Source organism: Drosophila persimilis, unplaced genomic scaffold (assembly GCF_003286085.1).
Source record: "Drosophila persimilis strain 14011-0111.01,24,50 unplaced genomic scaffold, DperRS2 tig00000677-arrow-arrow-pilon, whole genome shotgun sequence".
Classification (NCBI taxonomy): Eukaryota; Metazoa; Arthropoda; class Insecta; order Diptera; family Drosophilidae; genus Drosophila; species Drosophila persimilis.
In genome coordinates, this window is record NW_020825333.1 from 132734 (window position 1) to 159002 (window position 26269).

Consider the following 26269-nt stretch of genomic DNA (forward strand, 5'->3'; position numbering starts at 1 on the left):
CAAACTACTCTAAGTTTCTGTTGCCCGACCTATCTGAGAATATGGATCCTGTATCTGGTCTCCTCATTACCAAAACTATCAAGATATGCTTGAGTCCGTTCAAAAACCATTCCTTATCTTTTCCCTGCGCGATCTTAATTGGGACCCTTCTCGTCATCTTCCTTCTTATGAGAGTCAGCCGCTTCTTATTAGCTTGCACTCTCTTGAAAGCGGTAGGACTTGTCATGGAATTCTCTTCCTCCATAAAATTCTCCTAGGCGAGGTTGAATCCTTGGCCCTCATTAGACTTAACAGTATTTCTGTCCCATCCCCTTTCCGTAGACGGATTTGTTATAATCGGTAGCCAATTGAGTCCGTTCAAAAACAATTGCTTGTCTTTGCCCTGCGCGGACTTAATTGGGACCCCTCTCGTCATCTTCCTTCTTATGAGAGTCGGCTGCGCCTCATTAACTTGCACTCTCTTGAAAGCCGTAGAACTTGTCATGGAATTCTCTTTCTCCACAAACTTCTCCTAGGCGAGGTTGAATCTTCGGCCCTCATTAGCCTTATCAGAATTGCTGTCCCATCCCGCCCGACTAGGCATTACTTTCCTCTCCGTCTTCCTCTCTGTCCTTCAAACTACTCTGACCATGAATCTTTCCGTAGCCTTTGCCGCGATTACAATAAATTTTTCCATCTTTTTTCCTTTGATACTTGCGCTTCCAAAGTAAAATCTTCTTTAATGAATAATTTAAGTTAACTTCTTTCGGCCTTGCATTGTGTTACTGTACTTTCCAGTAGCAGATAATCTTATGTTTTGTACATTCCTATTTTTACATAGTTTAACTGTCCATAGTTGAACTATAAACATTAAACATTAATCTATTAGATAAAAAATAAAGCAATAACCTTATTCATATTTTTGAATTCTCATTATTTGCCTTAACCTATGCAAACTTTAAGCCTGCTTTATGATTTTGAATAGTATTTTATATTTTATCTACTAGTCCTCTACTATCAGAGAACGATTTGAAACAATAATTTTTAGTTTTGACGACAAGACCGTACTCAGGTCCTTCCTAAAAGGAAGTACCAAGCTCGCCCGTAACAAGAAGCGTCAAACACAAATTGAAATGGAATTTGCTTCTCATGCAAAATCTTGGCATTGTATTGTCTTTGGTCTAGTGGGTCTACTATGTTTGGCTTATTTCGGGCGTCCAGCGATGGACGGGCATTGTCGCAAGACGTTTGTCTCTGGGAATTATACTGAACCACCTGATCGTCATATATCTATTTGAATAATTCAAGTTGATGTATGACTGTGATTGTCAGAAGTAAATACAATTTGTAAACTAAATTCAAATCAAGTGTATTTCTTTCGAAAAAAAAGTTTTACATTTTAGTTGTTTGAGCCTTTCCGTTGTTTCCCCCCTGTGGTAATAGCCCGAAGCTAAACTAGTGCCTTAGAGTCTGTAGGACTATAGGAACAAATATTTCCCGACATCAAGAAGTTTGATAAGTGAAGTGAAGAGCAAAAATTGGCAACAACGAAAACAAAGTGACACTGAGGAAATAAATCTAAAAAATTTGATTGTGTAAAACACAAAACACAAGAAATCAGCGACAGACATCAGCATCCTAATCGACAACTACGGAATTAGCAACAGCGGCACCAGCGGCACCAGCGGCGACACCAGCAGCCTCGTCGACAACTACAGCATCGATGGCATCAGCATCGGCAGCGGCAGCGGCAGCGGCAAACAGAAACAGAATCGACAACAACGCATCGGTAACAGCATCGAAAATAATAGCAGCGACAGCATCATATGCAGACAGCAACAGAAGCAGAAAACTATCCTCAGAGAAATTAAATTTGTTTTTTTTTTTTTATTAGTTTTTTTATTATTAATAATACCAATTAACACGAGTAACAATATACGATAACATTATGTACTGCAATTATTAAAACTACTTTTATAATGGGTTGACAGAGAACAAAAAATATTTTGAATCTGACTTAAGTAAACTATAAAATGTTTCCGGAAGTATTAATTTAGCCGCAGATTAATGGTAACAGTAACAATGAGGTTGAAAATAAACAGCCAACATTACCAAAATTAGCTGGAGACCATATAAAGTGGGAACAATTGACAAAACTCAGTATGAGATAAAAGATATTAGTGAAAAGCAAAAAATAATATATTTGGTAGCCGTATTGTAGGGGGAAGCATGGCGCATGGTTAGATACCTGTTGGTACCTCTTAACTCAGCAGAATTACAGAAACCTGAATATCAATTATTTTTTAAGGTAGAACCTCACTGCGGAGGTATATTGGAGGCCGAGGTGAAAAAAGGATTAATAAAATTAAAAACATAAGGATCTTGGTGATTCAAAAGCGAAAGAAAAAATAAAAATAGAATTCGCCTTTATTTTTTCTTTCGCTTTTGAAAAACTAATGCATGTGTGAAAGAGAATCCTTCACATCCATAGTAGCGGTCAGGCTTTTTCCAAGCGAGAATAACAATAGGAATATTGTTATTTTGAGTTTATATATTATTCTTATTTCTACACTTTTCGGTTCCGAGGCAAATGTCTCGTACAGCATGAAAAAGAGCGAGAGGGAAGGCCACACAGTGGATCACTCGGTCTCCAACACACGGCAGCAAAGAGCAGCAAAATGTCGCCCCCAAATGTCGCGTAACAGCATGAAAAATAGCGAGAGAAAAAGCTCGAGAGTGATCCACTTATCTAGTCCTGCAATGGCAGCAGCCCCTGCAGATAAAACGGTGGAGACCGATACCAAAGCCAGCGTCGCACATAAAAAAGAGCAAGGAGGCCGATCGTTCTGCCGACGCGTGTCGAGTTCAGCTGGGCTGGGGATACGAAAAACGAGATCGAAAGCAAGCGGTCGTGGTCGCGTACAAAACCGCATCACGAACAAAAGAAAAAGCAAACGCTAAGCCTGCCAAGCGCTACGTCAGGATAGACAGAACCTAGTGGCAGGGTCAGCTCTAGCAACAAGGAAAAGAGGGGTAAGCCAGTCTCACTTGCGTGAGCAGAAGAAGGATCGAAGAACGGTGAGATTATAGGGACATAGGAAAGAATAAATAAAATATTGAATTATCAGCAGCCCATTACTTGTTTGATACATATGGATTAAAAATTGGATTGGCAGTCCACGGCACTGTAAACTTAAGGAATATAAAATCTCGTTTGTATAAGAAGTTTAAACTGTCTGGCTCGCAATCAGATTTTTCTAAGTATTAAATTGCAAAATCTAAATTTTCCATTTGTAATACCCTATGCTATAACAGTTATTTGGCTAAATGCAAGCTCAACTTTAAGCGAGATCTTAAACAAATCTTTAAGTTTGTTAACTCTAAACGTAATTCATCACAATACCCCCCTTTCTTACACTTAAATGGTACTTATGCAGATAAAAACTCCGTTATTGCTAACCTATTTGCTTCAATTTTTCAACTTTGCTGCTCTGCTTCTTCTAATAACATTCCCTCTTTTCTCGCTTCACCTAACGACTATCCTGCCGCGCACTCATATCCTATCCCTTTAAATAGTTCAAGTTGTATCCATCCCCCCTTTATTGATTATGATGGCCTGATAACTAATTTAAAATCATGTATGAAATTTTAGAATAGTTTTTCTAAATAACAATACCGAAAGTTCTTGGGTGACTGCAATTTTTTATTTAATACGACGAAAAGAAAAGGGGTGCGTGCGTTCGATTTCAAGGGTTTTTCTCGACTTCTTTTCAATATATTCCAACAATTTCTTCTAAGCCTACCTTACCTACGGTGGCAAAGCGGGGCGAATTCGCCAAGAGCGAGAGAACGAGCTTTTATTGCGCTCCCGCTTTGCCCTAGCCTAACTTACACTAGACTTCATGAAATACTATCCTAATAACAATTATTAATATTCAAATGACGCTACACCGGCCCCGTTGAAGGCCTGGAAGGCTTCAAACTATTGGCAGAAGCGCCAATTTGTGTATCGGCCTCCTGAACGTGGCTCCGCTGCTCGTCCTTAGCTCGACCACTCTGACCCTTCCGTCCTGCCCGGCGGTTGTTCCGACCACCCTTCCTAGGAGCCACTGTTGAGGGGGCAGGTTGTCCTCGGCGACGCCTTCCTTTATGTTTGGCTCCTCCTGGTGCCACTTGCATCTGATTTGTAATCCCAGCACATACTCCCGGGACCATCGCTGCCAGAACATTTGCCTGGCTGACGAGACAAGCCGCCATCGCTTTAAGCAGCTCAGACCCTCCTGGTCCGGGGTCCTGGGTGCTGGGGGTGCGATGAGCGGCCCGCCTGTCAGCAGGTGCCCGGGAGTCAGCGCGTCTCCGTCGCTTGGGTCTGGGCTTAGGGGTCCTAGCGGGCGCGAGTTGAGCACTGCCTCGATCCCGACCAGCACGGTCTCCAGCTCCTCTGCGGTGAGGAGAGCGCTTCCGATGGCGCGTAGGAGTAGGCCCTTGGCAGACTTCACTCCGGCCTCCCAAAGTCCGCCCATGTGCGGTGCTCGAGGCGGTATGAAGGCAAACTCGCACCCGCTTCTTGACGCAAATTCGCGTATCGCGTCCGCTTCCGCCTCCATCTTCCTCCGCAGTTCGCTGAAGTGGCGACTTGCTCCGACGAAATTTGTCGCGTTGTCGCAGTTTACGCGTTGCGGACATCCTCGACGACCGACGAACCTTTGGAATGCCAACAAGAAGGAATTAGTCGTCAAATCGGAGACAATTTCTAAATGAACCGCCTTGGACGCAAAACAGACAAATAACGCTATGTAGGACTTATAAGGGGGCCTTCCACGAATTTTCAGAGTCGTATAGACTGGGCCACAAAAATCAACGCCACATACTGAAAATGGGCGGAGAGCACGGAGCCGGTCTGCGGGTAAGTTGCCCATCATTTGGGTCTGGAGTAGCGGCTTGCATTTAAAGCAACGAATACACGACCTAACTGTCGCCCTGCAGACCGCCTGAGCATTCACTATCCAAATGCGCTGTCTAAGGATACTCACGAGTGCTCGTGGGCCGGCATGAAAATTCGTTTGATGCAGATAGCGAACATATGTCTGCACAAACTGCGAGCGTTTTGTCAATAACAAAGGAAACTTGGCATTATATGACATAGGAGCGTTAACTAGTCGCCCCCCAACTCGCAACAACGAAAACGAGCACCATGTCCCAGCCTCTTCATGGATGAAGGGATTCAAGCGCTGAAGACTGGGGCCTAACTTGGTGCCTTTACGAACCCTTTCAATATCTTCTTGAGACTCATTTTTTTGTGTTATTTCGACTATTTTTAGAAACGCCTCGTCGTATTCTACGGATGACGGAATTTTTCCAAAGTTGAGACTTTTGTCTTTGCATTTTCGGATGAAGCGGAACACGAAAACGAACACTCTTAGCAGTTTGAGGTGTGACGAGTATCCCTCGATTACATCCACTAAGTAATTTGGCTTGGCCGCGACGGTCAGTCCGACCGATTTCTTCCGACTTTCCATCTGTATCTCTTCTTCGGAAAGCTCGAAGTGTGGATTTCTGGGCCAGCTCTCTTCTTCAAACTTTAAGAACTCTGGTCCTCCAAACCAGATCGACTGCACGATTTCCTCTACGTCACAACCTCTCGAAACTATGTCTGCTGGGCTCTGTTTTGTTGGCACATGCCGCCACGTAGCTTCACTTGACCACTCTTGAATCTCCGCTACTCGGTTCGCAACGAATGTTGACAACGACGAAGGGTGGGATCTGATCCAATGAAGAGTAACTTCTGAATCTGACCAGAATATCATTTTATCAATTGGAACCTTGAGCAGGGATTTGATTCGGTGACAAAGGTCTGCTAGAAGGTGAGCGGCACATAACTCAAGCCTTGGGAGCGTTTTCGTCTTGAGTGGCGCTACTTTCGACTTTGCAGTCAACAAGGAGACCTTGAAACCTTCTGCAGTCTTTCTACGGATATAGACGCAGGCTCCATAAGCTCTCATGGATGCGTCGGCAAAGGCATGTACTTGAATCGGTGACATGGGATCAGTATGCACAAATCGAGGTATGGTAATCTTCTCCAACTGACCCAAGGATTCTTTTAATAAGTTCCATGCTGTTTCCAAGTTCATTGGAATTGACTCATCCCAATCTAGCTTGTTGAGCCAAAGATCCTGCAGTAGGATCTTTCCCTTAATTACTAAAGGACTTAACAAGCCAAGGGGGTCAAACAGCTTTGATGTCACCGATAAGATGTTCCGTTTTGTCGCTCGGAGACCCATAACTGACGTGTCAATTTGGAACTTAAAGACGTCTTCGTGTGGCAGCCACGATATTCCTAACGCCTTAGTTGACTCAGAGTCCGAGATCGTTATCGGTTTAACTGTGCTCTCGGATGGGGTGACCTCAGGTGAGTTCGAAAACCATTTAGTCAATTCAAACCCAGCGGTTTGAAGAACCAGAGCCACATCAGACTTAATTGTCTTTAACTCCTCTATGCAACCAGCACCAGTCAACATGTCATCGACATAGAAGTCGGAGTCGATAACTTCAGCAGCTTTAGGGAATGAGAGTTTTGCAGACTCACTCAACCTCTTCAAACACCGAATTGCCAAAAATGGGGCTGGTCCAGTCCCATATGTTACGGTGTTGAGCTGGTATATTCTCAAGGACTCAGACGGGTCTCTTCTCCACACTATGAGCTGGAATTGTCTATCCGCATCAGCGACCCAGACTTGGCGATACATCTTCTTAACATCGGCTGTCAAGGCGTACCTGTGTAGTCTGAATCGGAGCAATGTCGAATACAGCTCATCCTGTATCGTAGGACCGACCATCAATATGTCGTTCAAGGCCACCTGAGAGGACGTTTTACAAGACGCATCGAAAACGACGCGGAGCTTGGTCGACGTGCTTTGAGGCCTCAACACACACTGATGTGGAATGAAATAATGTGGAGTTTTGGGGATTGTGTTGTCTGTGGTAGACATGTGACCCAAGGAGAGGTACTCTTCCATGAACTCCAAGTACATTTTCTGCAACTCGGGGTCACGAGACAATCTTTTTTCAAGCGATAAAAACCGCCGTTTAGCCACTTCAAAGGAGTTGCCTAAGATACTGGGATCTGATTTGAACGGCAGTCTTACTTCAAACCGACCTGAAGGCACGACCTGAGTAGTCCTTCTATAATGCTTTTCACATAACTTGTGTTCAGGAGATAAAGACTTTTTAGAAGACGGCAATTCTTCCAGTGACCAAAACTTTTGTAATGTATTGTCGATGTGGATCACTGACTCTTCTCGACAACTCAAACAATTCCTAGCTTCTTGGGTGGCAGTCACCTTTGGAGTGTATCTGCCCGACACAATCCAGCCGAGAAGCGTTTTCTGCAGAGTTGGATAGTCAGGACCTTGGCGAATCTGACCAACAGATAGAAGTTCGAAAAATGTTTCTGCACCTATCAACATATCTATCTTCTGTGGCTTGAAGAAATATGGGTCTGCAAGTGGTAAGTTCTTTGGGATTTTCCAGTCACTCACGTTAAGTGTCTGATCAGGGTGATACCCCGAAATGGACCTTAGAATCCAGAAATCCACCGAAAACTCACTACCAGTAATTCGCGACTTCACCACCGTGTGTATCTTTTTCTTGACTTGTGAATTGGATTCACCAATACCAAGCAAGTTGATACACGACTCCTCCCTACGGATCTGTAAGCGCTGTGCTAAGTCCTCAGTTATAAAATTGGTTTGAGACCCCGAGTCAAGCAGAGCTCGGGCCAAAACATGTTCACCATTATTTGTTCGGACGCTTACGATCGACGTAGCCAGAATAACTCTATCTATAGCTGTCGCATGGAGAGCATGCGAAGTGGAAGGTTGATTCTGATTGGGAGGAGGAGTCTTCTCTGGGGGTGATGGTAACGCTAGACTTTTATTCGCCACTGTGTACCTATGCAATAAGGTATGGTGTGAGCAGCCACACACTCGACACTTCTTAGCTTTGCATCGTACTACAGAGTGGCCTGGCTGCAGACAATTGATGCACAAGGATGCAGTTTTTGCGAATTCGAACCTTTGCATTACTGCTAGCCGACCAAATGGACTGCACTCTGTCAACAAATGGCCTTTCGCATTGCAGTAGCTGCATTGTTGATTTTTAGTATTCGCGGCGGAACACGCAAATGAGCTCCGATTATGCTGCTTGCTTGGCACAGCTTTCTGCTCCTGCTTTGGTTTGTCCGAATTTTCGGCCGAAAGATGCTGATGTCTGCGATTAAGCAACCTTTCACAGTCCGTCCAAAGTGGCAGTTTGTCATAATCGAGCTGTTCTTCCCATTTCTCTTTGGTCACCGGATCGACTCTGCTCAAGACGAGATGAATAATCATCGCATTCGAGATCTTTTTATCATCGCCTATCGACAACAACGAACCATATATGGATGAGGCGGTATCGATAAGGTTCCTTAAGGACGATGCTGATTGCTGGGTCATTTTGGGAAGATTAAATAGAGCATCAATGTGATTTTTAAAGATCAGACAATCATTATCGTAGACCCGTTTTAAGCTAGCCATTGCTTTCTCGTAGTTGGTCTCGGTTACTTGGAAAGCCCTAACTGTTCCCAACGCTTCACCGGAGAGACACGAAAGCAAATGGTTGAACTTTTCGATAATTGGAATGCTTTGGTCATTATGAACTAGAGTCTCAAATAAACCTATGAAGTTTTTAAAGTCCGAATAGTTGCCGCTGAACTGCGGCAGAGCTAACTTCGGAAGGCGAGCACGAGTTGGGCCACCATAAGCTGGTACTGCCTGTATTGTCTCATCAGCTGTCTTTAATGCGCAAATGAGAGACATTAATTTTGGCTTTGTGACAATTGAGAGTTCTTCCAACTCGACTCCAAATTTATCGTCAATGTCTATATCTTCAATCTTCTCTTGAAGTTCGCGTGCCGTGTCAATGCTACGCATCAGCGTTTCGAGTCTGCACTCGAGCTCCGTCAATACCAGCGGAATATCCCCCGCTTCTAAACGGTCCGCTAATAAACGAATGCCTTTGACACGGCAACTGCGCTTTTTCTTCAACTCTTCAAGGACGATATTGTTGGCTTTTGAGGTCATATTGATTCTCAATACAAGCAACTGAAGGCGAAAGATCGTTTCTAATAATCGTATTTAATGCCGAGGCACTCAATGAAATAATGGGTAATTGTACCCAAACGAGGTGAAAAACCAATATACCCGAAAAATTTAGGGTAGAGCGTCGCTTGGCTGGCGCGTACACGAAAACCACACAAGAATACCAACGAAGTGTACTGGTGACAAGCGAAAACGAAAAATTTCACCGCTGCAGTTCTGAAGAATTAATGTTGTGTATGCGTATGAACCGACAACGATCGACGCTAAATTGATTTGCGAGGCACGACTTTGTCTTAATTGATAATTGGATCCTACTGACACCAAACGAATATACCCGACGAAAACAGGGTAGCGCGTCACTTGGTGTTTGGTTTGGATCAAGCGCGCCAAACAAAAGAACAACGATAAGCAACGGTGAAGAGCGAAAGCGAGACGAAAAAATTCACCGCTGCAGCTGCGTATTGGTATGCGTGCTTGGCCAACGACGCAACTATACATATATTTGACACAACGAAAACGAGAAAGGGGAAAGGGGCGACAGCGATTGCAGTAAAAATGAGTTATGTATATGTGTAGTTATTGCGTCCAAGAGGGTTAGATGTACATATGTATGTATATATAGTGACATATCCATAATTCCCCACATCCCATACACATTATGTTTATGTACAATTCATCCACCCCATCCACACAAGTAACAGGACCCCACTCAAGAATCAATAACTGTTTCTTCCCATACTCCAAGCTAGGGCCCCCCATAATATAAACAATGGACCACATTGTTTCAGCAACATTAGAATCACGCCACTCTCGAGAAATCGATTCTTTAGAATCACGCCACTCATGAGGACCAATCAAAGCTAGACATAAAACCAAGGAGTATCACATTCCTAGCTCCGTCATGTAATGCAACACCGATCGCCAGCAGTGGATGCCTTTCATCAAAGCCGACGCATCCCCAAATATCGATCCAGGCACGTACGCCACCGACACGAAGATGCAGCCGAGGAAAGCAACGCCCGAAGCCAGAGTCGGGAGTTCCAAGAGAAGGGCTCATGGAAACTAGCCAGCAGCAGAGAGATCAGTTCCGTTTGAGACAAGCAGACCGAAAGTCAAGTCGGGGAATTCATTTAAATCTTGTGACATAAAGATATTTAAGTTGTAAAATAAAAGTCTTTGTTAAAAAACTTAAAATCGAGTTGCGGATATTTAACTGGCGCAGTCGGTAGGATTTCGTTTAAAATTAACACCTATATTTCGGTAATGGTCAGCTTGTGTAATTTATAATTACTGTGATCACGTAATCCCGGAATTGTTAATAAAATTGTGAAATCCGCCAAAGAACCTATGTGCTGCAAGCACATACGATTTGCAAAACTAATTTAAGTGAACTGAAGTAAGCGGAGATAGTGAATCACCAAGGACAGTGAAACACTTAATACAAAATCAAAAAAAAACTTACAAGTGAACCAAAATAAAGTTAAAAACTACAACAAAACAAAACCCAATCAACACCAACAACATGGCGTTACCACCACTATCATTGAGCGAAATCCACATGAACCAGGCACTGCTGTCGATCCGACAAATACCTGCCTATGACGGTTCATCTGGACAGCTAAGCTCATTTATCAAACGAATCGAATATGTATGCGGATTATATCCAACTGAAGATCTTCGCCAACAAAGGATCCTATTTGGAGCGACCGAGATCCAACTGTCAGGAGAGGCACAACGCATATCGCAAATGATACAACCCAACACGTGGCTCGAACTGAAGACGGCGCTGATCAACGAGTTCAAAAATCACACACCATATGAAGAACTCTTACGACAAGTATACACCACCAGATTCAACGGCAGTCTTCGTAAGTTTATAGAAGAATTAGAGATAAAAGCATTATTAATAAACAATAAGCTAAACTTAGAAAACATACCAGAAAATAATGTCATTTATAAAAACGCTTTGAACAACACAATTAAAGATGTCATTACTCGAAAACTTCCTGACAGAATGTTCATGACCTTAGCAAGAAAAGATATTACCACATTGTCTAATCTTAAGAAGGCAGCACAAGAAGAAGGATTGTACGAAGCTAGTACAACAGATTCAGGTACAAATAAAGATCAATCGAAATCGTCTCAATCAAATCGAAAGAATGTTGGAAACTATTATCCAAATTATAATACTACTAACTATCACAATCAAACTCAGAGTTCATCTGGAACAGGTCAGACTAATCGAACAAATCAAAATCAAAATTCCCAAAATCCTGGATTATACAATGAGTTCAAAAATTCCTTGAATCAAGGTAGGGCTCAGAATCCATTCAATCAGCAAATATCTCAAAACCAAGCTAGTGGGAGTGGACCCAACCAACCTACTAAAAGAGGGAGGGAGAGCCAGAGTGGCCAAACGAAGATGGACGTAAATTTTCATCAAGCCGCCTCGGAAGAAACCGAGGAGGACCCTATATAAACATTACCATTAATAAAAGAATATTAAGGTGTATCGCTGACTCGGGATCATCGATCAACATCATGAAAGAAAATTACACAGATTCCGAGATAAAAGACGATAACCTTACGGTCCATACCATCAATGGACCTGTCCGTTTAACTAAGAGTATAATGAGGAATGCGAACAAAACATGTCCGTCCGAACAAAAGTCCTACATACATAACTTTTCCGAAAATTATGATATTTTATTAGGAAGAGAATACTTGATGGCAAGTAAAGCCGTCATCGATTACAGAAATGACACTGTAACACTAGGAGCTAGGTCGTACCCAATCATTCAGAGTGGAGAAGCTATTGAAGCCGGCAAGACCGCACAGAAGTGCACTGATCCCTCTACAAAAGAAGAGAAGATCGCACCTAAGTGCCTTGACCCATCTCCAGAGGGAGATCAATACTTCGCTTCCGCTCTAGACAGTGAATTAAGGGAATGTAATCAATTAAGATTGGAACACTTAAACGACGAAGAGAGGGAAGAGTTAAAGAAGGTCTTATATGAGTTTAAGGATGTGCAGTACAGAGAAGGTGACAATTTGACTTTCACAAGTACAATCAAGCACGAGATCAAAACTCAACATGAAGACCCGGTCTACAGACGACCATACAAATATGCCCAGATACATGATCAGGAGGTAAACCAGCAAATCAAAGATATGATCAGGCAGGGAATAATTCGAAAGTCGAATTCTCCTTACTGCTCGCCCATATCTATGATTCCGAAGAAGATAGATGCTTCAGGAAAGCAAAAATATCGAATGGTAGTAGACTATAGAAGTCTAAATGAAATAACAGTTAAGGACAAATTCCCAACTCCAAGAATGGATGAAATCCTAGACAAACTAGGTAAATGTCAGTATTTTACGACAATCGATTTAGCAAAAGGTTTCCATCAAATACCCATGGAACCTAGCTCAATCCCCAAAACTGCGTTCTCCACTAAGCATGGACATTACGAGTTCACTCGTATGCCCTTTGGGCTAACCACTGCCCCAGCTACCTTCCAAAGATGTATGAACAATCTGCTAGAAGAGTTAATCTTCAAAGATTGCTTTGTATACTTAGATGACATCATTATATTTTCCACTTCATTGGAAGAACACTTGTTGTCACTAAGGAGAGTATTTGGAAAGTTGAGAGACGCCAACTTGAAGCTACAAATGGATAAATGTGAATTCATGAAAAAGGAAACTGAATTCCTAGGTCATGTAGTCACTACTGAAGGAATAGTACCAAATCCAGGCAAAATCTCTGCCATTGTCAAATTTCCAATACCAGAAACGACTAAACAAATAAAGTCATTCTTAGGTCTGTGCGGGTTCTACAGGAAATTCATTCCTAATTTTGCAAACATAGCAAAACCCATGACACTCAAACTAAAGAAAGGAGCTGTCATAGACCCCAAGGAAGAAAGGTACGTCGAGGCATTTGAGAGACTAAAAGTACTCATCACCTCAGACCCTATCCTTGCGTTCCCAGACTTTGACAAAATGTTCACGGTAACAACCGACGCTAGTAACATAGCATTGGGAGCGGTTTTGTCACAAGAACACAAACCGATCTGCTACGCTAGCAGAACCCTAAATGAACATGAAATAAACTATTCAGCCATCGAAAAGGAATTATTAGCGATCGTATGGGCAACCAAGTATTTCCGTTCATACCTGTTCGGTAGAACATTCGAGATACAAAGCGATCATAAACCCTTGATTTGGTTGAACAACCTCAAGGAGCCAAATATGAAATTACAAAGGTGGAAAATAAAACTGAATGAGTTTGATTTTAAAATGAAATGTCTACCAGGCAAAGAAAATCATGTAGCTGATGCCTTATCAAGGGTAAAGATTAATGAAAATCTCCTGGGAGAAGCTTCCAATAGCGTTGGTGCAACTGTACATAGCGCACAGGAAGACAATCTAAATCACATTGCTATCACGGAAAGACCAATTAACTATTACAATCGGCAAATTGAGCTAATAAAAGGCAATGAAGATAAGGTAGAAACAATTCGTTATTTTCACAAGCTAATCATCAAGATCACGTATAAGGAAATGACTAACACCTTAGCGAAGGATATAATAAAGGAATATCTATGCACCAAAAAGAGCGCATTATATTTCCATAACGAAACAGATTTTCCTCCATTCCAAAAAGCCTATTTAGAAATCATTAATTCTAACAATATAACCAAAGCTATTAAATCAAGCACGAAACTCCTAGATATTCAGAATTACGCTGAATTTAAAGAAACCATATTAAAGAATCATAAAGGCTTACTCCATCCAGGGATAGAGAAAACCGTCAATTGGTTTAGGGGAAAATACTATTACCCGGATTATCAAAAACTAATCCAAAACATCATAAACGAATGTCCTACTTGTAATATTGCCAAAACAGAGCATAGAAATACGAAGTTGGCATTCGAAACCACATCGGAAATACTGAACATCAGAGAGAAATACGTCATAGATTTCTATATGGTTGGTAACCAACAGTTCCTATCATGTATTGACGTATACTCGAAGCTTGCCACTCTTGTAGAAGTAAAAAGTCGCGACTGGTTAGAAGCAAAAAGAGCCATCATGAAAGTTTTTAACGAGATGTTCAAACCAATTGAAATCAAAGCCGATAAAGATTCAGCTTTTATGTGCACAGCATTGCAAGCATGGCTGAATGCGGAAAACGTCAAAATAGAGATCACTTCCAGCAAAAATGGAATATCTGACGTAGAAAGATTTCATAAAACAGTAAATGAAAAATTAAGAATAATATCTAGCGAGGATAACCCAGAAGATAGATTCACGAAGTTTGAATTAATTCTTTATACTTATAATCATAAAACCAAACATAATACCACAAATAGGACACCAGCTGATATATTCATTTATGCAGGCTCACCTGATTATGCCACGCAACTAAATAAAGTGAATAAAATCACTCAATTAAATAAAAACCGCATAGAGTATGAAGTAGATACCCGCTATAAACTATCACCTCTAGTTAAGTCTAAGGTAACAAATCCTTTCAAAAGGACGGCCGAAATTAGACAGGTAGACGAAAAACATTATGAAGAAAAGAATAGGGGTAGGAAAATAACTCATTATAAATCAAAATTCAAGAAAAAGAAGAAATCTAATAGAAGCAAATATAATAATTCCAGAGAAACCGAGGAAGTTAATGGAATCGGCGAACTTCAACACAATTAAAATCCTCATCTTCCTCATAATTACCATCGTAATGGCACAGGGCCAAAACATAGAAATAAATTCTATAAAATCCCAAAACGGATATATGATATTCAAAACTGGATCGATCAACATACCTATCAATTACGAATACCATTATCTAACTGTTAATGTAACTAAAACCGAAGAACTATACCAAAATTTGTTAAGGCAAGCCACTAAATTCCAGGACATAATCCAAATAAAATATCTAGTAGACAAATTGCAAAAAGAAATAAAAGAGGCCTAATCAATATAGTAGGAACAGCCTACAAATATCTCTTTGGAACACTAGATCAGGAAGATAAAGTCGATTTGGAACAAAAAATAGAAAATTTAGCCAGCCATAGCATTCAAATGAATGAACTAAATTTGGTAATAGATGCAGTTAATAGCGGAATAAACGTTATAAACAAACTAAATGAAGAAAAAGACAGGAATCAACAAATAGAAATTTTGATATTCAATCTACAACATTTCACAGAATATATCGAAGATATAGAACTAGGTATGCAATTAACTAGGCTCGGTATATTTAATCCAAAATTATTAAAACAAGACTACCTGGAACAAATAAATTCTGAGAAAATACTAAATATAAAAACCTCCACATGGCTAAAATCCGATACCAACGAAATTCTAATAATTTCCAACATTCCCAAAGACATTACAAAAGTACCAATCTATAAAATCGTTCCGTATCCAGACGAATTAAATAACATGTTAACAGATATGACATACGACAAGTACTACATAAAAAATGAAGAAGTATTTGTTAAAGAAACTAGATTGAAAACCAATGACAATTGTATAAAAGGAATTTTAATGCAAACTCCCACTAAATGTCCATATTCCAAAACTTTTCAAAACTTTCAAATAAACTTTATTGAACCCAATATACTAATCACGTGGAATCTTCCAAAAACAACGCTAAATCAGAATTGTGTAAACCAAGAAATCATAGCGGAAGGAAATACCATTATAAAAATCTACAACTGTTCAATCCAATTAAATGAATTTACAATATCAAACACAATGTTAGATTTTGCCCAGAATGTTTATGTCAACAACAACATAACTAAAATAAAACCACTGTCGTATGTCCAAACTAATGAAATAATTATGCAATACACCACATATAGTAACCTATTACAAATAAGTCTACTAATTTCATTTGTCATAATTATATTAGTACTACTAAGTTATGTAGCTGTTAAATTTACGAAAACTTCTAAAAGAGTCACGGTTAAATGTATAAACCCTATAATAGAAGCAGAAGAGGAACCAACCTCAGCCACCGCACTTGACACCCCGTCACTATACCCGAGGGTAATCGCCTAGGGACAGGCTAATAACAAACGTTGGGGGAGTGACATATCCATAATTCCCCACATCCCATACACATTATGTTTATGTACAATTCATCCACCCCATCCACACAAGTAACAGGACCCCACTCAAGAATCAATAACTGTTTCTTCCCATACTCCAAGCTAGGGCCCCCCATAATATAAACAATGGACCACATTGTTTCAGCAACATTAGAATCACGCCACTCTCAAGAAATCGATTCTTTAGAATCACGCCACTCATGAGGACCAATCAAAGCTAGACATAAAACCAAGGAGTATCACATTCCTAGCTCCGTCATGTAATGCAACACCGATCGCCAGCAGTGGATGCCTTTCATCAAAGCCGACGCATCCCCAAATATCGATCCAGGCACGTACGCCACCGACACGAAGATGCAGCCGAGGAAAGCAACGCCCGAAGCCAGAGTCGGGAGTTCCAAGAGAAGGGCTCATGGAAACTAGCCAGCAGCAGAGAGATCAGTTCCGTTTGAGACAAGCAGACCGAAAGTCAAGTCGGGGAATTCATTTAAATCTTGTGACATAAAGATATTTAAGTTTTAAAATAAAAGTCTTTGTTAAAAAACTTAAAATCGAGTTGCGGATATTTAACTGGCGCAGTCGGTAGGATTTCGTTTAAAATTAACACCTATATTTCGGTAATGGTCAGCTTGTGTAATTTATAATTACTGTGATCACGTAATCCCGGAATTGTTAATAAAATTGTGAAATCCGCCAAAGAACCTATGTGCTGCAAGCACATACGATTTGCAAAACTAATTTAAGTGAACTGAAGTAAGCGGAGATAGTGAATCACCAAGGACAGTGAAACACTTAATACAAAATCAAAAACGAGGGGGAACGTTGTGAGTTGCTGCGGACACCGCAACTCTACAGTTATACCCGATACTAAGTCAGTATGGCTCTCCTCCGGCAGACGCCGCTAATATTAAACGACACGACAAAGAGTGCGTGCGAGAGAGACAGAAAATCAGTCTGAGCGTGACGTCACGCGCTGCGTAGCCACTAAAAATTGATTTCTTGCTTTTGGCTACAAAAATGATCCGATCTGATCCAGATTCGGCAACCGGATAGATATGGTCATTGTCTATGATTCTGCGTTTTTAGTTTACTCGATTTTGCAATATTGTGGATGCAACAGATTTTCGTCCTTTGTGTGGGCGGAAGGGGGTGGGGCGAAATTTTGAGATATACGTTTTATAGTGAGATCTAACAGGAGTGCGGATACCAAATTTGGTTACTCTAGCCTTAATAGTCTCTGAGATTTATGAATATCCCCAGATCTGCATCCTTTGCGGGGGCGGAAGGGGGTGTGGCGAAATTTTGAAACAAACTCGTCTCGGTCTGATATATTAGGAGTGTGGATACCAAATTTGGTTGCTCTAGCTTTTATAGTCTCTGAGATCTAGGCGCTAATGTTTTACTCTAAGCAAAGCCGCCTATGCTACGTGTGTGTTAGAGAGAGACAGGGCGAGAAAAAATGAAATTGTTTTCTTGATGCTGGCTATAATAATAATACGATCCAATTCAGATTCCGCAGTCTAAAAGATATCGTCATTCTCTACGATTCTGCGTTTTTGGTTTTCTCGTATCTTTAAAATTGTGGATGCCACAGATTTTCGCCCTTTGTGGGGGCGGAAGTGGGCGGGGCAAAGTTTTGAAATATTTTTGTAGCAGTGACATATCACAGAAGTCTGGATCCAAAACATCGTTGCTCTAGCTCTTATAGTCTTTGAGCATTAGGCGCTGAAGGGGACGGACAGACGGACAGACGGACAGACGGACAGACGGACGGACGGACGGACGGACAGACGGACAGACGGACAGACAGACATGGCTCAATCGACTCGGCTATTGATGCTGATCAAGAATATATATACTTTATGGGGTCGGAAACGATTCCTTCTGGACGTTACACACATCCACTTTTACCACAAATCTAATATACCCCAATACTCATTTTGAGTATCGGGTATAAAAACTTACAAGTGAACCAAAATAAAGTTAAAAACTACAACAAAACAAAACCCAATCAACACCAACAACATGGCGTTACCACCACTATCATTGAGCGAAATCCACTTGAACCAGGCACTGCTGTCGATCCGACAAATACCTGCCTATGACGGTTCATCTGGACAGCTAAGCTCATTTATCAAACGAATCGAATATGTATGCGGATTATATCCAACTGAAGATCTTCGCCAACAAAGGATCCTATTTGGAGCGACCGAGATCCAACTGTCAGGAGAGGCACAACGCATATCGCAAATGATACAACCCAACACGTGGCTCGAACTGAAGACGGCGCTGATCAACGAGTTCAAAAATCACACACCATATGAAGAACTCTTACGACAAGTATACACCACCAGATTCAACGGCAGTCTTCGTAAGTTTATAGAAGAATTAGAGATAAAAGCATTATTAATAAACAATAAGCTAAACTTAGAAAACATACCAGAAAATAATGTCATTTATAAAAACGCTTTGAACAACACAATTAAAGATGTCATTACTCGAAAACTTCCTGACAGAATGTTCATGACCTTAGCAAGAAAAGATATTACCACATTGTCTAATCTTAAGAAGGCAGCACAAGAAGAAGGATTGTACGAAGCTAGTACAACAGATTCAGGTACAAATAAAGATCAATCGAAATCGTCTCAATCAAATCGAAAGAATGTTGGAAACTATTATCCAAATTATAATACTACTAACTATCACAATCAAACTCAGAGTTCATCTGGAACAGGTCAGACTAATCGAACAAATCAAAATCAAAATTCCCAAAATCCTGGATTATACAATGAGTTCAAAAATTCCTTGAATCAAGGTAGGGCTCAGAATCCATTCAATCAGCAAATATCTCAAAACCAAGCTAGTGGGAGTGGACCCAACCAACCTACTAAAAGAGGGAGGGAGAGCCAGAGTGGCCAAACGAAGATGGACGTAAATTTTCATCAAGCCGCCTCGGAAGAAACCGAGGAGGACCCTATATAAACATTACCATTAATAAAAGAATATTAAGGTGTATCGCTGACTCGGGATCATCGATCAACATCATGAAAGAAAATTACACAGATTCCGAGATAAAAGACGATAACCTTACGGTCCATACCATCAATGGACCTGTCCGTTTAACTAAGAGTATAATGAGGAATGCGAACAAAACATGTCCGTCCGAACAAAAGTCCTACATACATAACTTTTCCGAAAATTATGATATTTTATTAGGAAGAGAATACTTGATGGCAAGTAAAGCCGTCATCGATTACAGAAATGACACTGTAACACTAGCAGCTAGGTCGTACCCAATCATTCAGAGTGGAGAAGCTATTGAAGCCGGCAAGACCGCACAGAAGTGCACTGATCCCTCTACAAAAGAAGAGAAGATCGCACCTAAGTGCCTTGACCCATCTCCAGAGGGAGATCAATACTTCGCTTCCGCTCTAGACAGTGAATTAAGGGAATGTAATCAATTAAGATTGGAACACTTAAACGACGAAGAGAGGGAAGAGTTAAAGAAGGTCTTATATGAGTTTAAGGATGTGCAGTACAGAGAAGGTGACAATTTGACTTTCACAAGTACAATCAAGCACGAGATCAAAACTCAACATGAAGACCCGGTCTACAGACGACCATACAAATATGCCCAGATACATGATCAGGAGGTAAACCAGCAAATCAAAGATATGATCAGGCAGGGAATAATTCGAAAGTCGAATTCTCCTTACTGCTCGCCCATATCTATGATTCCGAAGAAGATAGATGCTTCAGGAAAGCAAAAATATCGAATGGTAGTAGACTATAGAAGTCTAAATGAAATAACAGTTAAGGACAAATTCCCAACTCCAAGAATGGATGAAATCCTAGACAAACTAGGTAAATGTCAGTATTTTACGACAATCGATTTAGCAAAAGGTTTCCATCAAATACCCATGGAACCTAGCTCAATCCCCAAAACTGCGTTCTCCACTAAGCATTGACATTACGAGTTCACTCGTATGCCCTTTGGGCTAACCACTGCCCCAGCTACCTTCCAAAGATGTATGAACAATCTGCTAGAAGAGTTAATCTTCAAAGATTGCTTTGTATACTTAGATGACATCATTATATTTTCCACTTCATTGGAAGAACACTTGTTGTCACTAAGGAGAGTATTTGGAAAGTTGAGAGACGCCAACTTGAAGCTACAAATGGATAAATGTGAATTCATGAAAAAGGAAACTGAATTCCTAGGTCATGTAGTCACTACTGAAGGAATAGTACCAAATCCAGGCAAAATCTCTGCCATTGTCAAATTTCCAATACCAGAAACGACTAAACAAATAAAGTCATTCTTAGGTCTGTGCGGGTTCTACAGGAAATTCATTCCTAATTTTGCAAACATAGCAAATCCCATGACACTCAAACTAAAGAAAGGAGCTGTCATAGACCCCAAGGAAGAAAGGTACGTCGAGGCATTTGAGAGACTAAAAGTACTCATCACCTCAGACCCTATCCTTGCGTTCCCAGACTTTGACAAAATGTTCACGGTAACAACCGACGCTAGTAACATAGCATTGGGAGCGGTTTTGTCACAAGAACACAAACCGATCTGCTACGCTAGCAGAACCCTAAATGAACATGAAATAAACTATTCAGCCATCGAAAAGGAATTATTAGCGATCGTATGGGCAACCAAGTATTTCCGTTCATACCTGTTCGGTAGAACATTCGAGATACAAAGCGATCATAAACCCTTGATTTGGTTGAACAACCTCAAGGAGCCAAATATGAAATTACAAAGGTGGAAAATAAAACTGAATGAGTTTGATTTTAAAATGAAATGTCTACCAGGCAAAGAAAATCATGTAGCTGATGCCTTATCAAGGGTAAAGATTAATGAAAATCTCCTGGGAGAAGCTTCCAATAGCGTTGGTGCAACTGTACATAGCGCACAGGAAGACAATCTAAATCACATTGCTATCACGGAAAGACCAATTAACTATTACAATCGGCAAATTGAGCTAATAAAAGGCAATGAAGATAAGGTAGAAACAATTCGTTATTTTCACAAGCTAATCATCAAGATCACGTATAAGGAAATGACTAACACCTTAGCGAAGGATATAATAAAGGAATATCTATGCACCAAAAAGAGCGCATTATATTTCCATAACGAAATAGATTTTCCTCCATTCCAAAAAGCCTATTTAGAAATCATTAATTCTAACAATATAACCAAAGCTATTAAATCAAGCACGAAACTCCTAGATATTTAGAATTACGCTGAATTTAAAGAAACCATATTAAAGAATCATAAGGGCTTACTCCATCCATGGATAGAGAAAACCGTCAATTGGTTTAGGGGAAAATACTATTACCCGGATTATCATAAACTAATCCAAAACATCATAAACGAATGTCCTACTTGTAATATTGCCAAAACAGAGCATAGAAATACGAAGTTGGCATTCGAAACTACACCGGAAATACTGAACTAACCAACAGTCTGCCACTCTTGTAGAAGTAAAAAGTCGTGACTGGTTAGAAGCAAAAAGAGCCATCATGAAAGTTTTTAACGAGATGTTCAAACCAATTGAAATCAAAGCCGATAAAGATTCAGCTTTTATGTGCACAGCATTGCAAGCATGGCTGAATGCGGAAAACGTCAAAATAGAGATCACTTCCAGCAAAAATGGAATATCTGACGTAGAAAGATTTCATAAAACAGTAAATGAAAAATTAAGAATAATATCTAGCGAGGATAACCCAGAAGATAGATTCACGAAGTTTGAATTAATTCTTTATACTTATAATCATAAAACCAAACATAATACCACAAATAGGACACCAGCTGATATATTCATTTTTTGCAGTTGAAGGATTTTATAAAATTTCCCACAGGTTTGTTTTGTTTTTTGTTTTAAACAATATTAAAAGGTACAATTTTACTAGGAACGGAAAAGAGAGAGTGCCGCACACACATACAAATTGCACATCCATTATTTATAATAGCTACAAGATATGGCCATGGTGGCTTCACTCTCGTTTCCTGCGATCACCTATCTAGTATCGAAGATGCGGCTGCTCTTGATATCTACATTAAACTGTCTCGACCATTCAGCCAGTACATCGAACTCACGCTCCATAATGTTTTCGCAAAAACTCAGATCCAACAGCTGAAGCTTGGGGCAATGAACCAGAATGTCGTAAATACGTTCGTGCGTTATATTCAGTATCCCCATGAGATCCAATTGCTCCAGGTTTTTGCCCAGCGTGGCAATGTGTATGAGATCCCGCTCAGTGGTGCCCCGCACTGCCGACAGAAATAGCTTCCTCAGCTTGGGACAGTTGGACAGCAACTGAAACAAGCCATCTCCCAGCGATGCCTCACGCAGGCACCAGCCCAGATCGAGCTCCTCCAACTGAGAACACCGAGATATGGCTAAAAGTCCTCGAGCCGACAGAAAGTGCGCCTTCCACAGATCCAGCGATACAAGCTGTGTGTTGTACATGGCCAGGTGATCGGCCACATCGTCCATATTCACCGACACACCGCAGAAGGCTAGATTCAGATGCTTAAGCTTGCGATTGCCCTCGAGCATGCTGAGCAGCAGCTCTGTATCGAAGGCCGTTTGGAAGAGATCAAGACGCTCCAGGTTCTTAAGATTTGCCAGACAGGAGAAGTTCAGTAGCGGCGGATCAGTGGCACAATTACGCAGGCTCAACTCAATCAGATTATCACAGACTATGCCCACATTCTCAATGCAGCTGGCGTTTAGAAATTTACAAGAGTTTAGCCGCAGGTGGGTAAGATTATCGCCTCGCTGGGTCAGAAATTTTTTGAATACGGTGGGTGAAATTTCGTTGGAGCCACCACACCAGGAGAGATCCAGTTTGCGCAGCATGGTGGCCCGGCGGGCCAGAGTGCACAGGAGCTCCGAGCTGGCCACCAGCCAATAGGGCTTCCGGTTGAGCTCGGCGTAGAGCAGCGGATGCGTAGAGATGTCGTAGAAGGTGCGCGACACGCCCCCCACGCGAAACAGTGACTTAAGGTCCAGGTAGCTGAGTATTTTCAAGATGATCTCAAACGGCAGATCCGTCACACACATGCCAGGCGGCACTGCCTCTGCGGCTGAGGCAGAGACTGAGGCCAGAGGATCCTCGAGGCGGTTGTCCATCATAAATTTGCCAAGATCATTGCTGATGAATTCGTGCAGGCTGGTGTCACTTTTCTCCCTGAAGTTCGGCTTGAATTCCAGTGACCGCAGCTTGCAGGTGATGGATATGCAGGCTCACCTGATTATGCCACGCAACTAAATAAAGTGAATAAAATCACTCAATTAAATAAAAACCGCATAGAGTATGAAGTAGATACCCGCTATAAACTATCACCTCTAGTTAAGTCTAAGGTAACAAATCCTTTCAAAAGGACGGCCGAAATTAGACAGGTAGACGAAAAACATTATGAAGAAAAGAATAGGGGTAGGAAAATAACTCATTATAAATCAAAATTCAAGAAAAAGAAGAAATCTAATAGAAGCAAATATAATAATTCCAGAGAAACCGAGGAAGTTAATGGAATCGGCGAACTTCAACACAATTAAAATCCCCATCTTCCTCATAATTACCATCGTAATGGCACAGGGCCAAAACATAGAAATAAATTCTATAAAATCCCAAAACGGATATATGATATTCAAAACTGGATCGATCAACATACCTATCAATTACGAATACCATTATCTAACTGTTAATGTAACTAAAACCGAAGAACTATACCAAAATTTGTTAAGGCAAGCCACTAAATTCCAGGACATAATCCAAATAAAATATCTAGTAGACAAATTGCAAAAAGAAATAAAAGAGGCCTAATCAATATAGTAGGAACAGCCTACAAATATCTCTTTGGAACACTAGATCAGGAAGATAAAGTCGATTTGGAACAAAAAATAGAAAATTTAGCCAGCCATAGCATTCAAATGAATGAACTAAATTTGGTAATAGATGCAGTTAATAGCGGAATAAACGTTATAAACAAACTAAATGAAGAAAAAGACAGGAATCAACAAATAGAAATTTTGATATTCAATCTACAACATTTCACAGAATATATCGAAGATATAGAACTAGGTATGCAATTAACTAGGCTCGGTATATTTAATCCAAAATTATTAAAACAAGACTACCTGGAACAAATAAATTCTGAGAAAATACTAAATATAAAAACCTCCACATGGCTAAAATCCGATACCAACGAAATTCTAATAATTTCCAACATTCCCAAAGACATTACAAAAGTACCAATCTATAAAATCGTTCCGTATCCAGACGAATTAAATAACATGTTAACAGATATGACATACGACAAGTACTACATAAAAAATGAAGAAGTATTTGTTAAAGAAACTAGATTGAAAACCAATGACAATTGTATAAAAGGAATTTTAATGCAAACTCCCACTAAATGTCCATATTCCAAAACTTTTCAAAACTTTCAAATAAACTTTATTGAACCCAATATACTAATCACGTGGAATCTTCCAAAAACAACGCTAAATCAGAATTGTGTAAACCAAGAAATCATAGCGGAAGGAAATACCATTATAAAAATCTACAACTGTTCAATCCAATTAAATGAATTTACAATATCAAACACAATGTTAGATTTTGCCCAGAATGTTTATGTCAACAACAACATAACTAAAATAAAACCACTGTCGTATGTCCAAACTAATGAAATAATTATGCAATACACCACATATAGTAACCTATTACAAATAAGTCTACTAATTTCATTTGTCATAATTATATTAGTACTACTAAGTTATGTAGCTGTTAAATTTACGAAAACTTCTAAAAGAGTCACGGTTAAATGTATAAACCCTATAATAGAAGCAGAAGAGGAACCAACCTCAGCCACCGCACTTGACACCCCGTCACTATACCCGAGGGTAATCGCCTAGGGACAGGCTAATAACAAACGTTGGGGGAGTGACATATCCATAATTCCCCACATCCCATACACATTATGTTTTTGTACAATTCATCCACCCCATCCACACAAGTAACAGGACCCCACTCAAGAATCAATAACTGTTTCTTCCCATACTCCAAGCTAGGGCCCCCCATAATATAAACAATGGACCACATTGTTTCAGCAACATTAGAATCACGCCACTCTCGAGAAATCGATTCTTTAGAATCACGCCACTCATGAGGACCAATCAAAGCTAGACATAAAACCAAGGAGTATCACATTCCTAGCTCCGTCATGTAATGCAACACCGATCGCCAGCAGTGGATGCCTTTCATCAAAGCCGACGCATCCCCAAATATCGATCCAGGCACGTACGCCACCGACACGAAGATGCAGCCGAGGAAAGCAACGCCCGAAGCCAGAGTCGGGAGTTCCAAGAGAAGGGCTCATGGAAACTAGCCAGCAGCAGAGAGATCAGTTCCGTTTGAGACAAGCAGACCGAAAGTCAAGTCGGGGAATTCATTTAAATCTTGTGACATAAAGATATTTAAGTTGTAAAATAAAAGTCTTTGTTAAAAAACTTAAAATCGAGTTGCGGATATTTAACTATATGTATTAATATATATGCTCAACTCTAACTAAAGCATGCAATCTAGCTCTACTATGTCATACGTATGTGCCAAGAATTGAAAGCGAAGTGCAATTGTTTCAGCACAAGACAATAATTGCGAGTTTTTTAATCTTTCGTCTTCACTCGAGCTTTCAATTTTTTGCACAAATACCTCTTGGGAAGATAGGAAATTCCAGGTGCTGTACTCTCCTCTTGTATATGTAGCTGCAGACAGGGTATTGCACGACCGACGCGGTGATTTTTAGTTTGGTTTGTTTAATTATTGCACACACGTCGCGGTCACTTTGGCAATTTAGCTGCAGAACATATGCATGTACATACATGTATGTAGTATGTACAATAGATTTTGGCTATTTATGTATGTATCTTCACTGTGTCACTGTCACTTTTTGCCTTTCCACTTGAATTAATATATACGTTTAAATTGCGAGTCCACCCGGGGGCG

General features: G+C 40.6%; 1 protein-coding gene across 1 annotated transcript; it reads right to left on the minus strand.

Annotated features, from left to right (window-relative positions):
- Positions 1-22136: 22136 nt before the first annotated feature.
- On the minus strand, positions 22137-23502 carry LOC6603854 (F-box/LRR-repeat protein 4; the record flags this gene model as incomplete). Its single annotated transcript, XM_002028775.2, has 1 exon — positions 22137-23502. A coding segment is annotated over one exon (1227 nt), but the record flags the coding sequence as incomplete, so codon positions are not given.
- Between the last annotated feature and the right edge of the window lie 2767 nt (positions 23503-26269).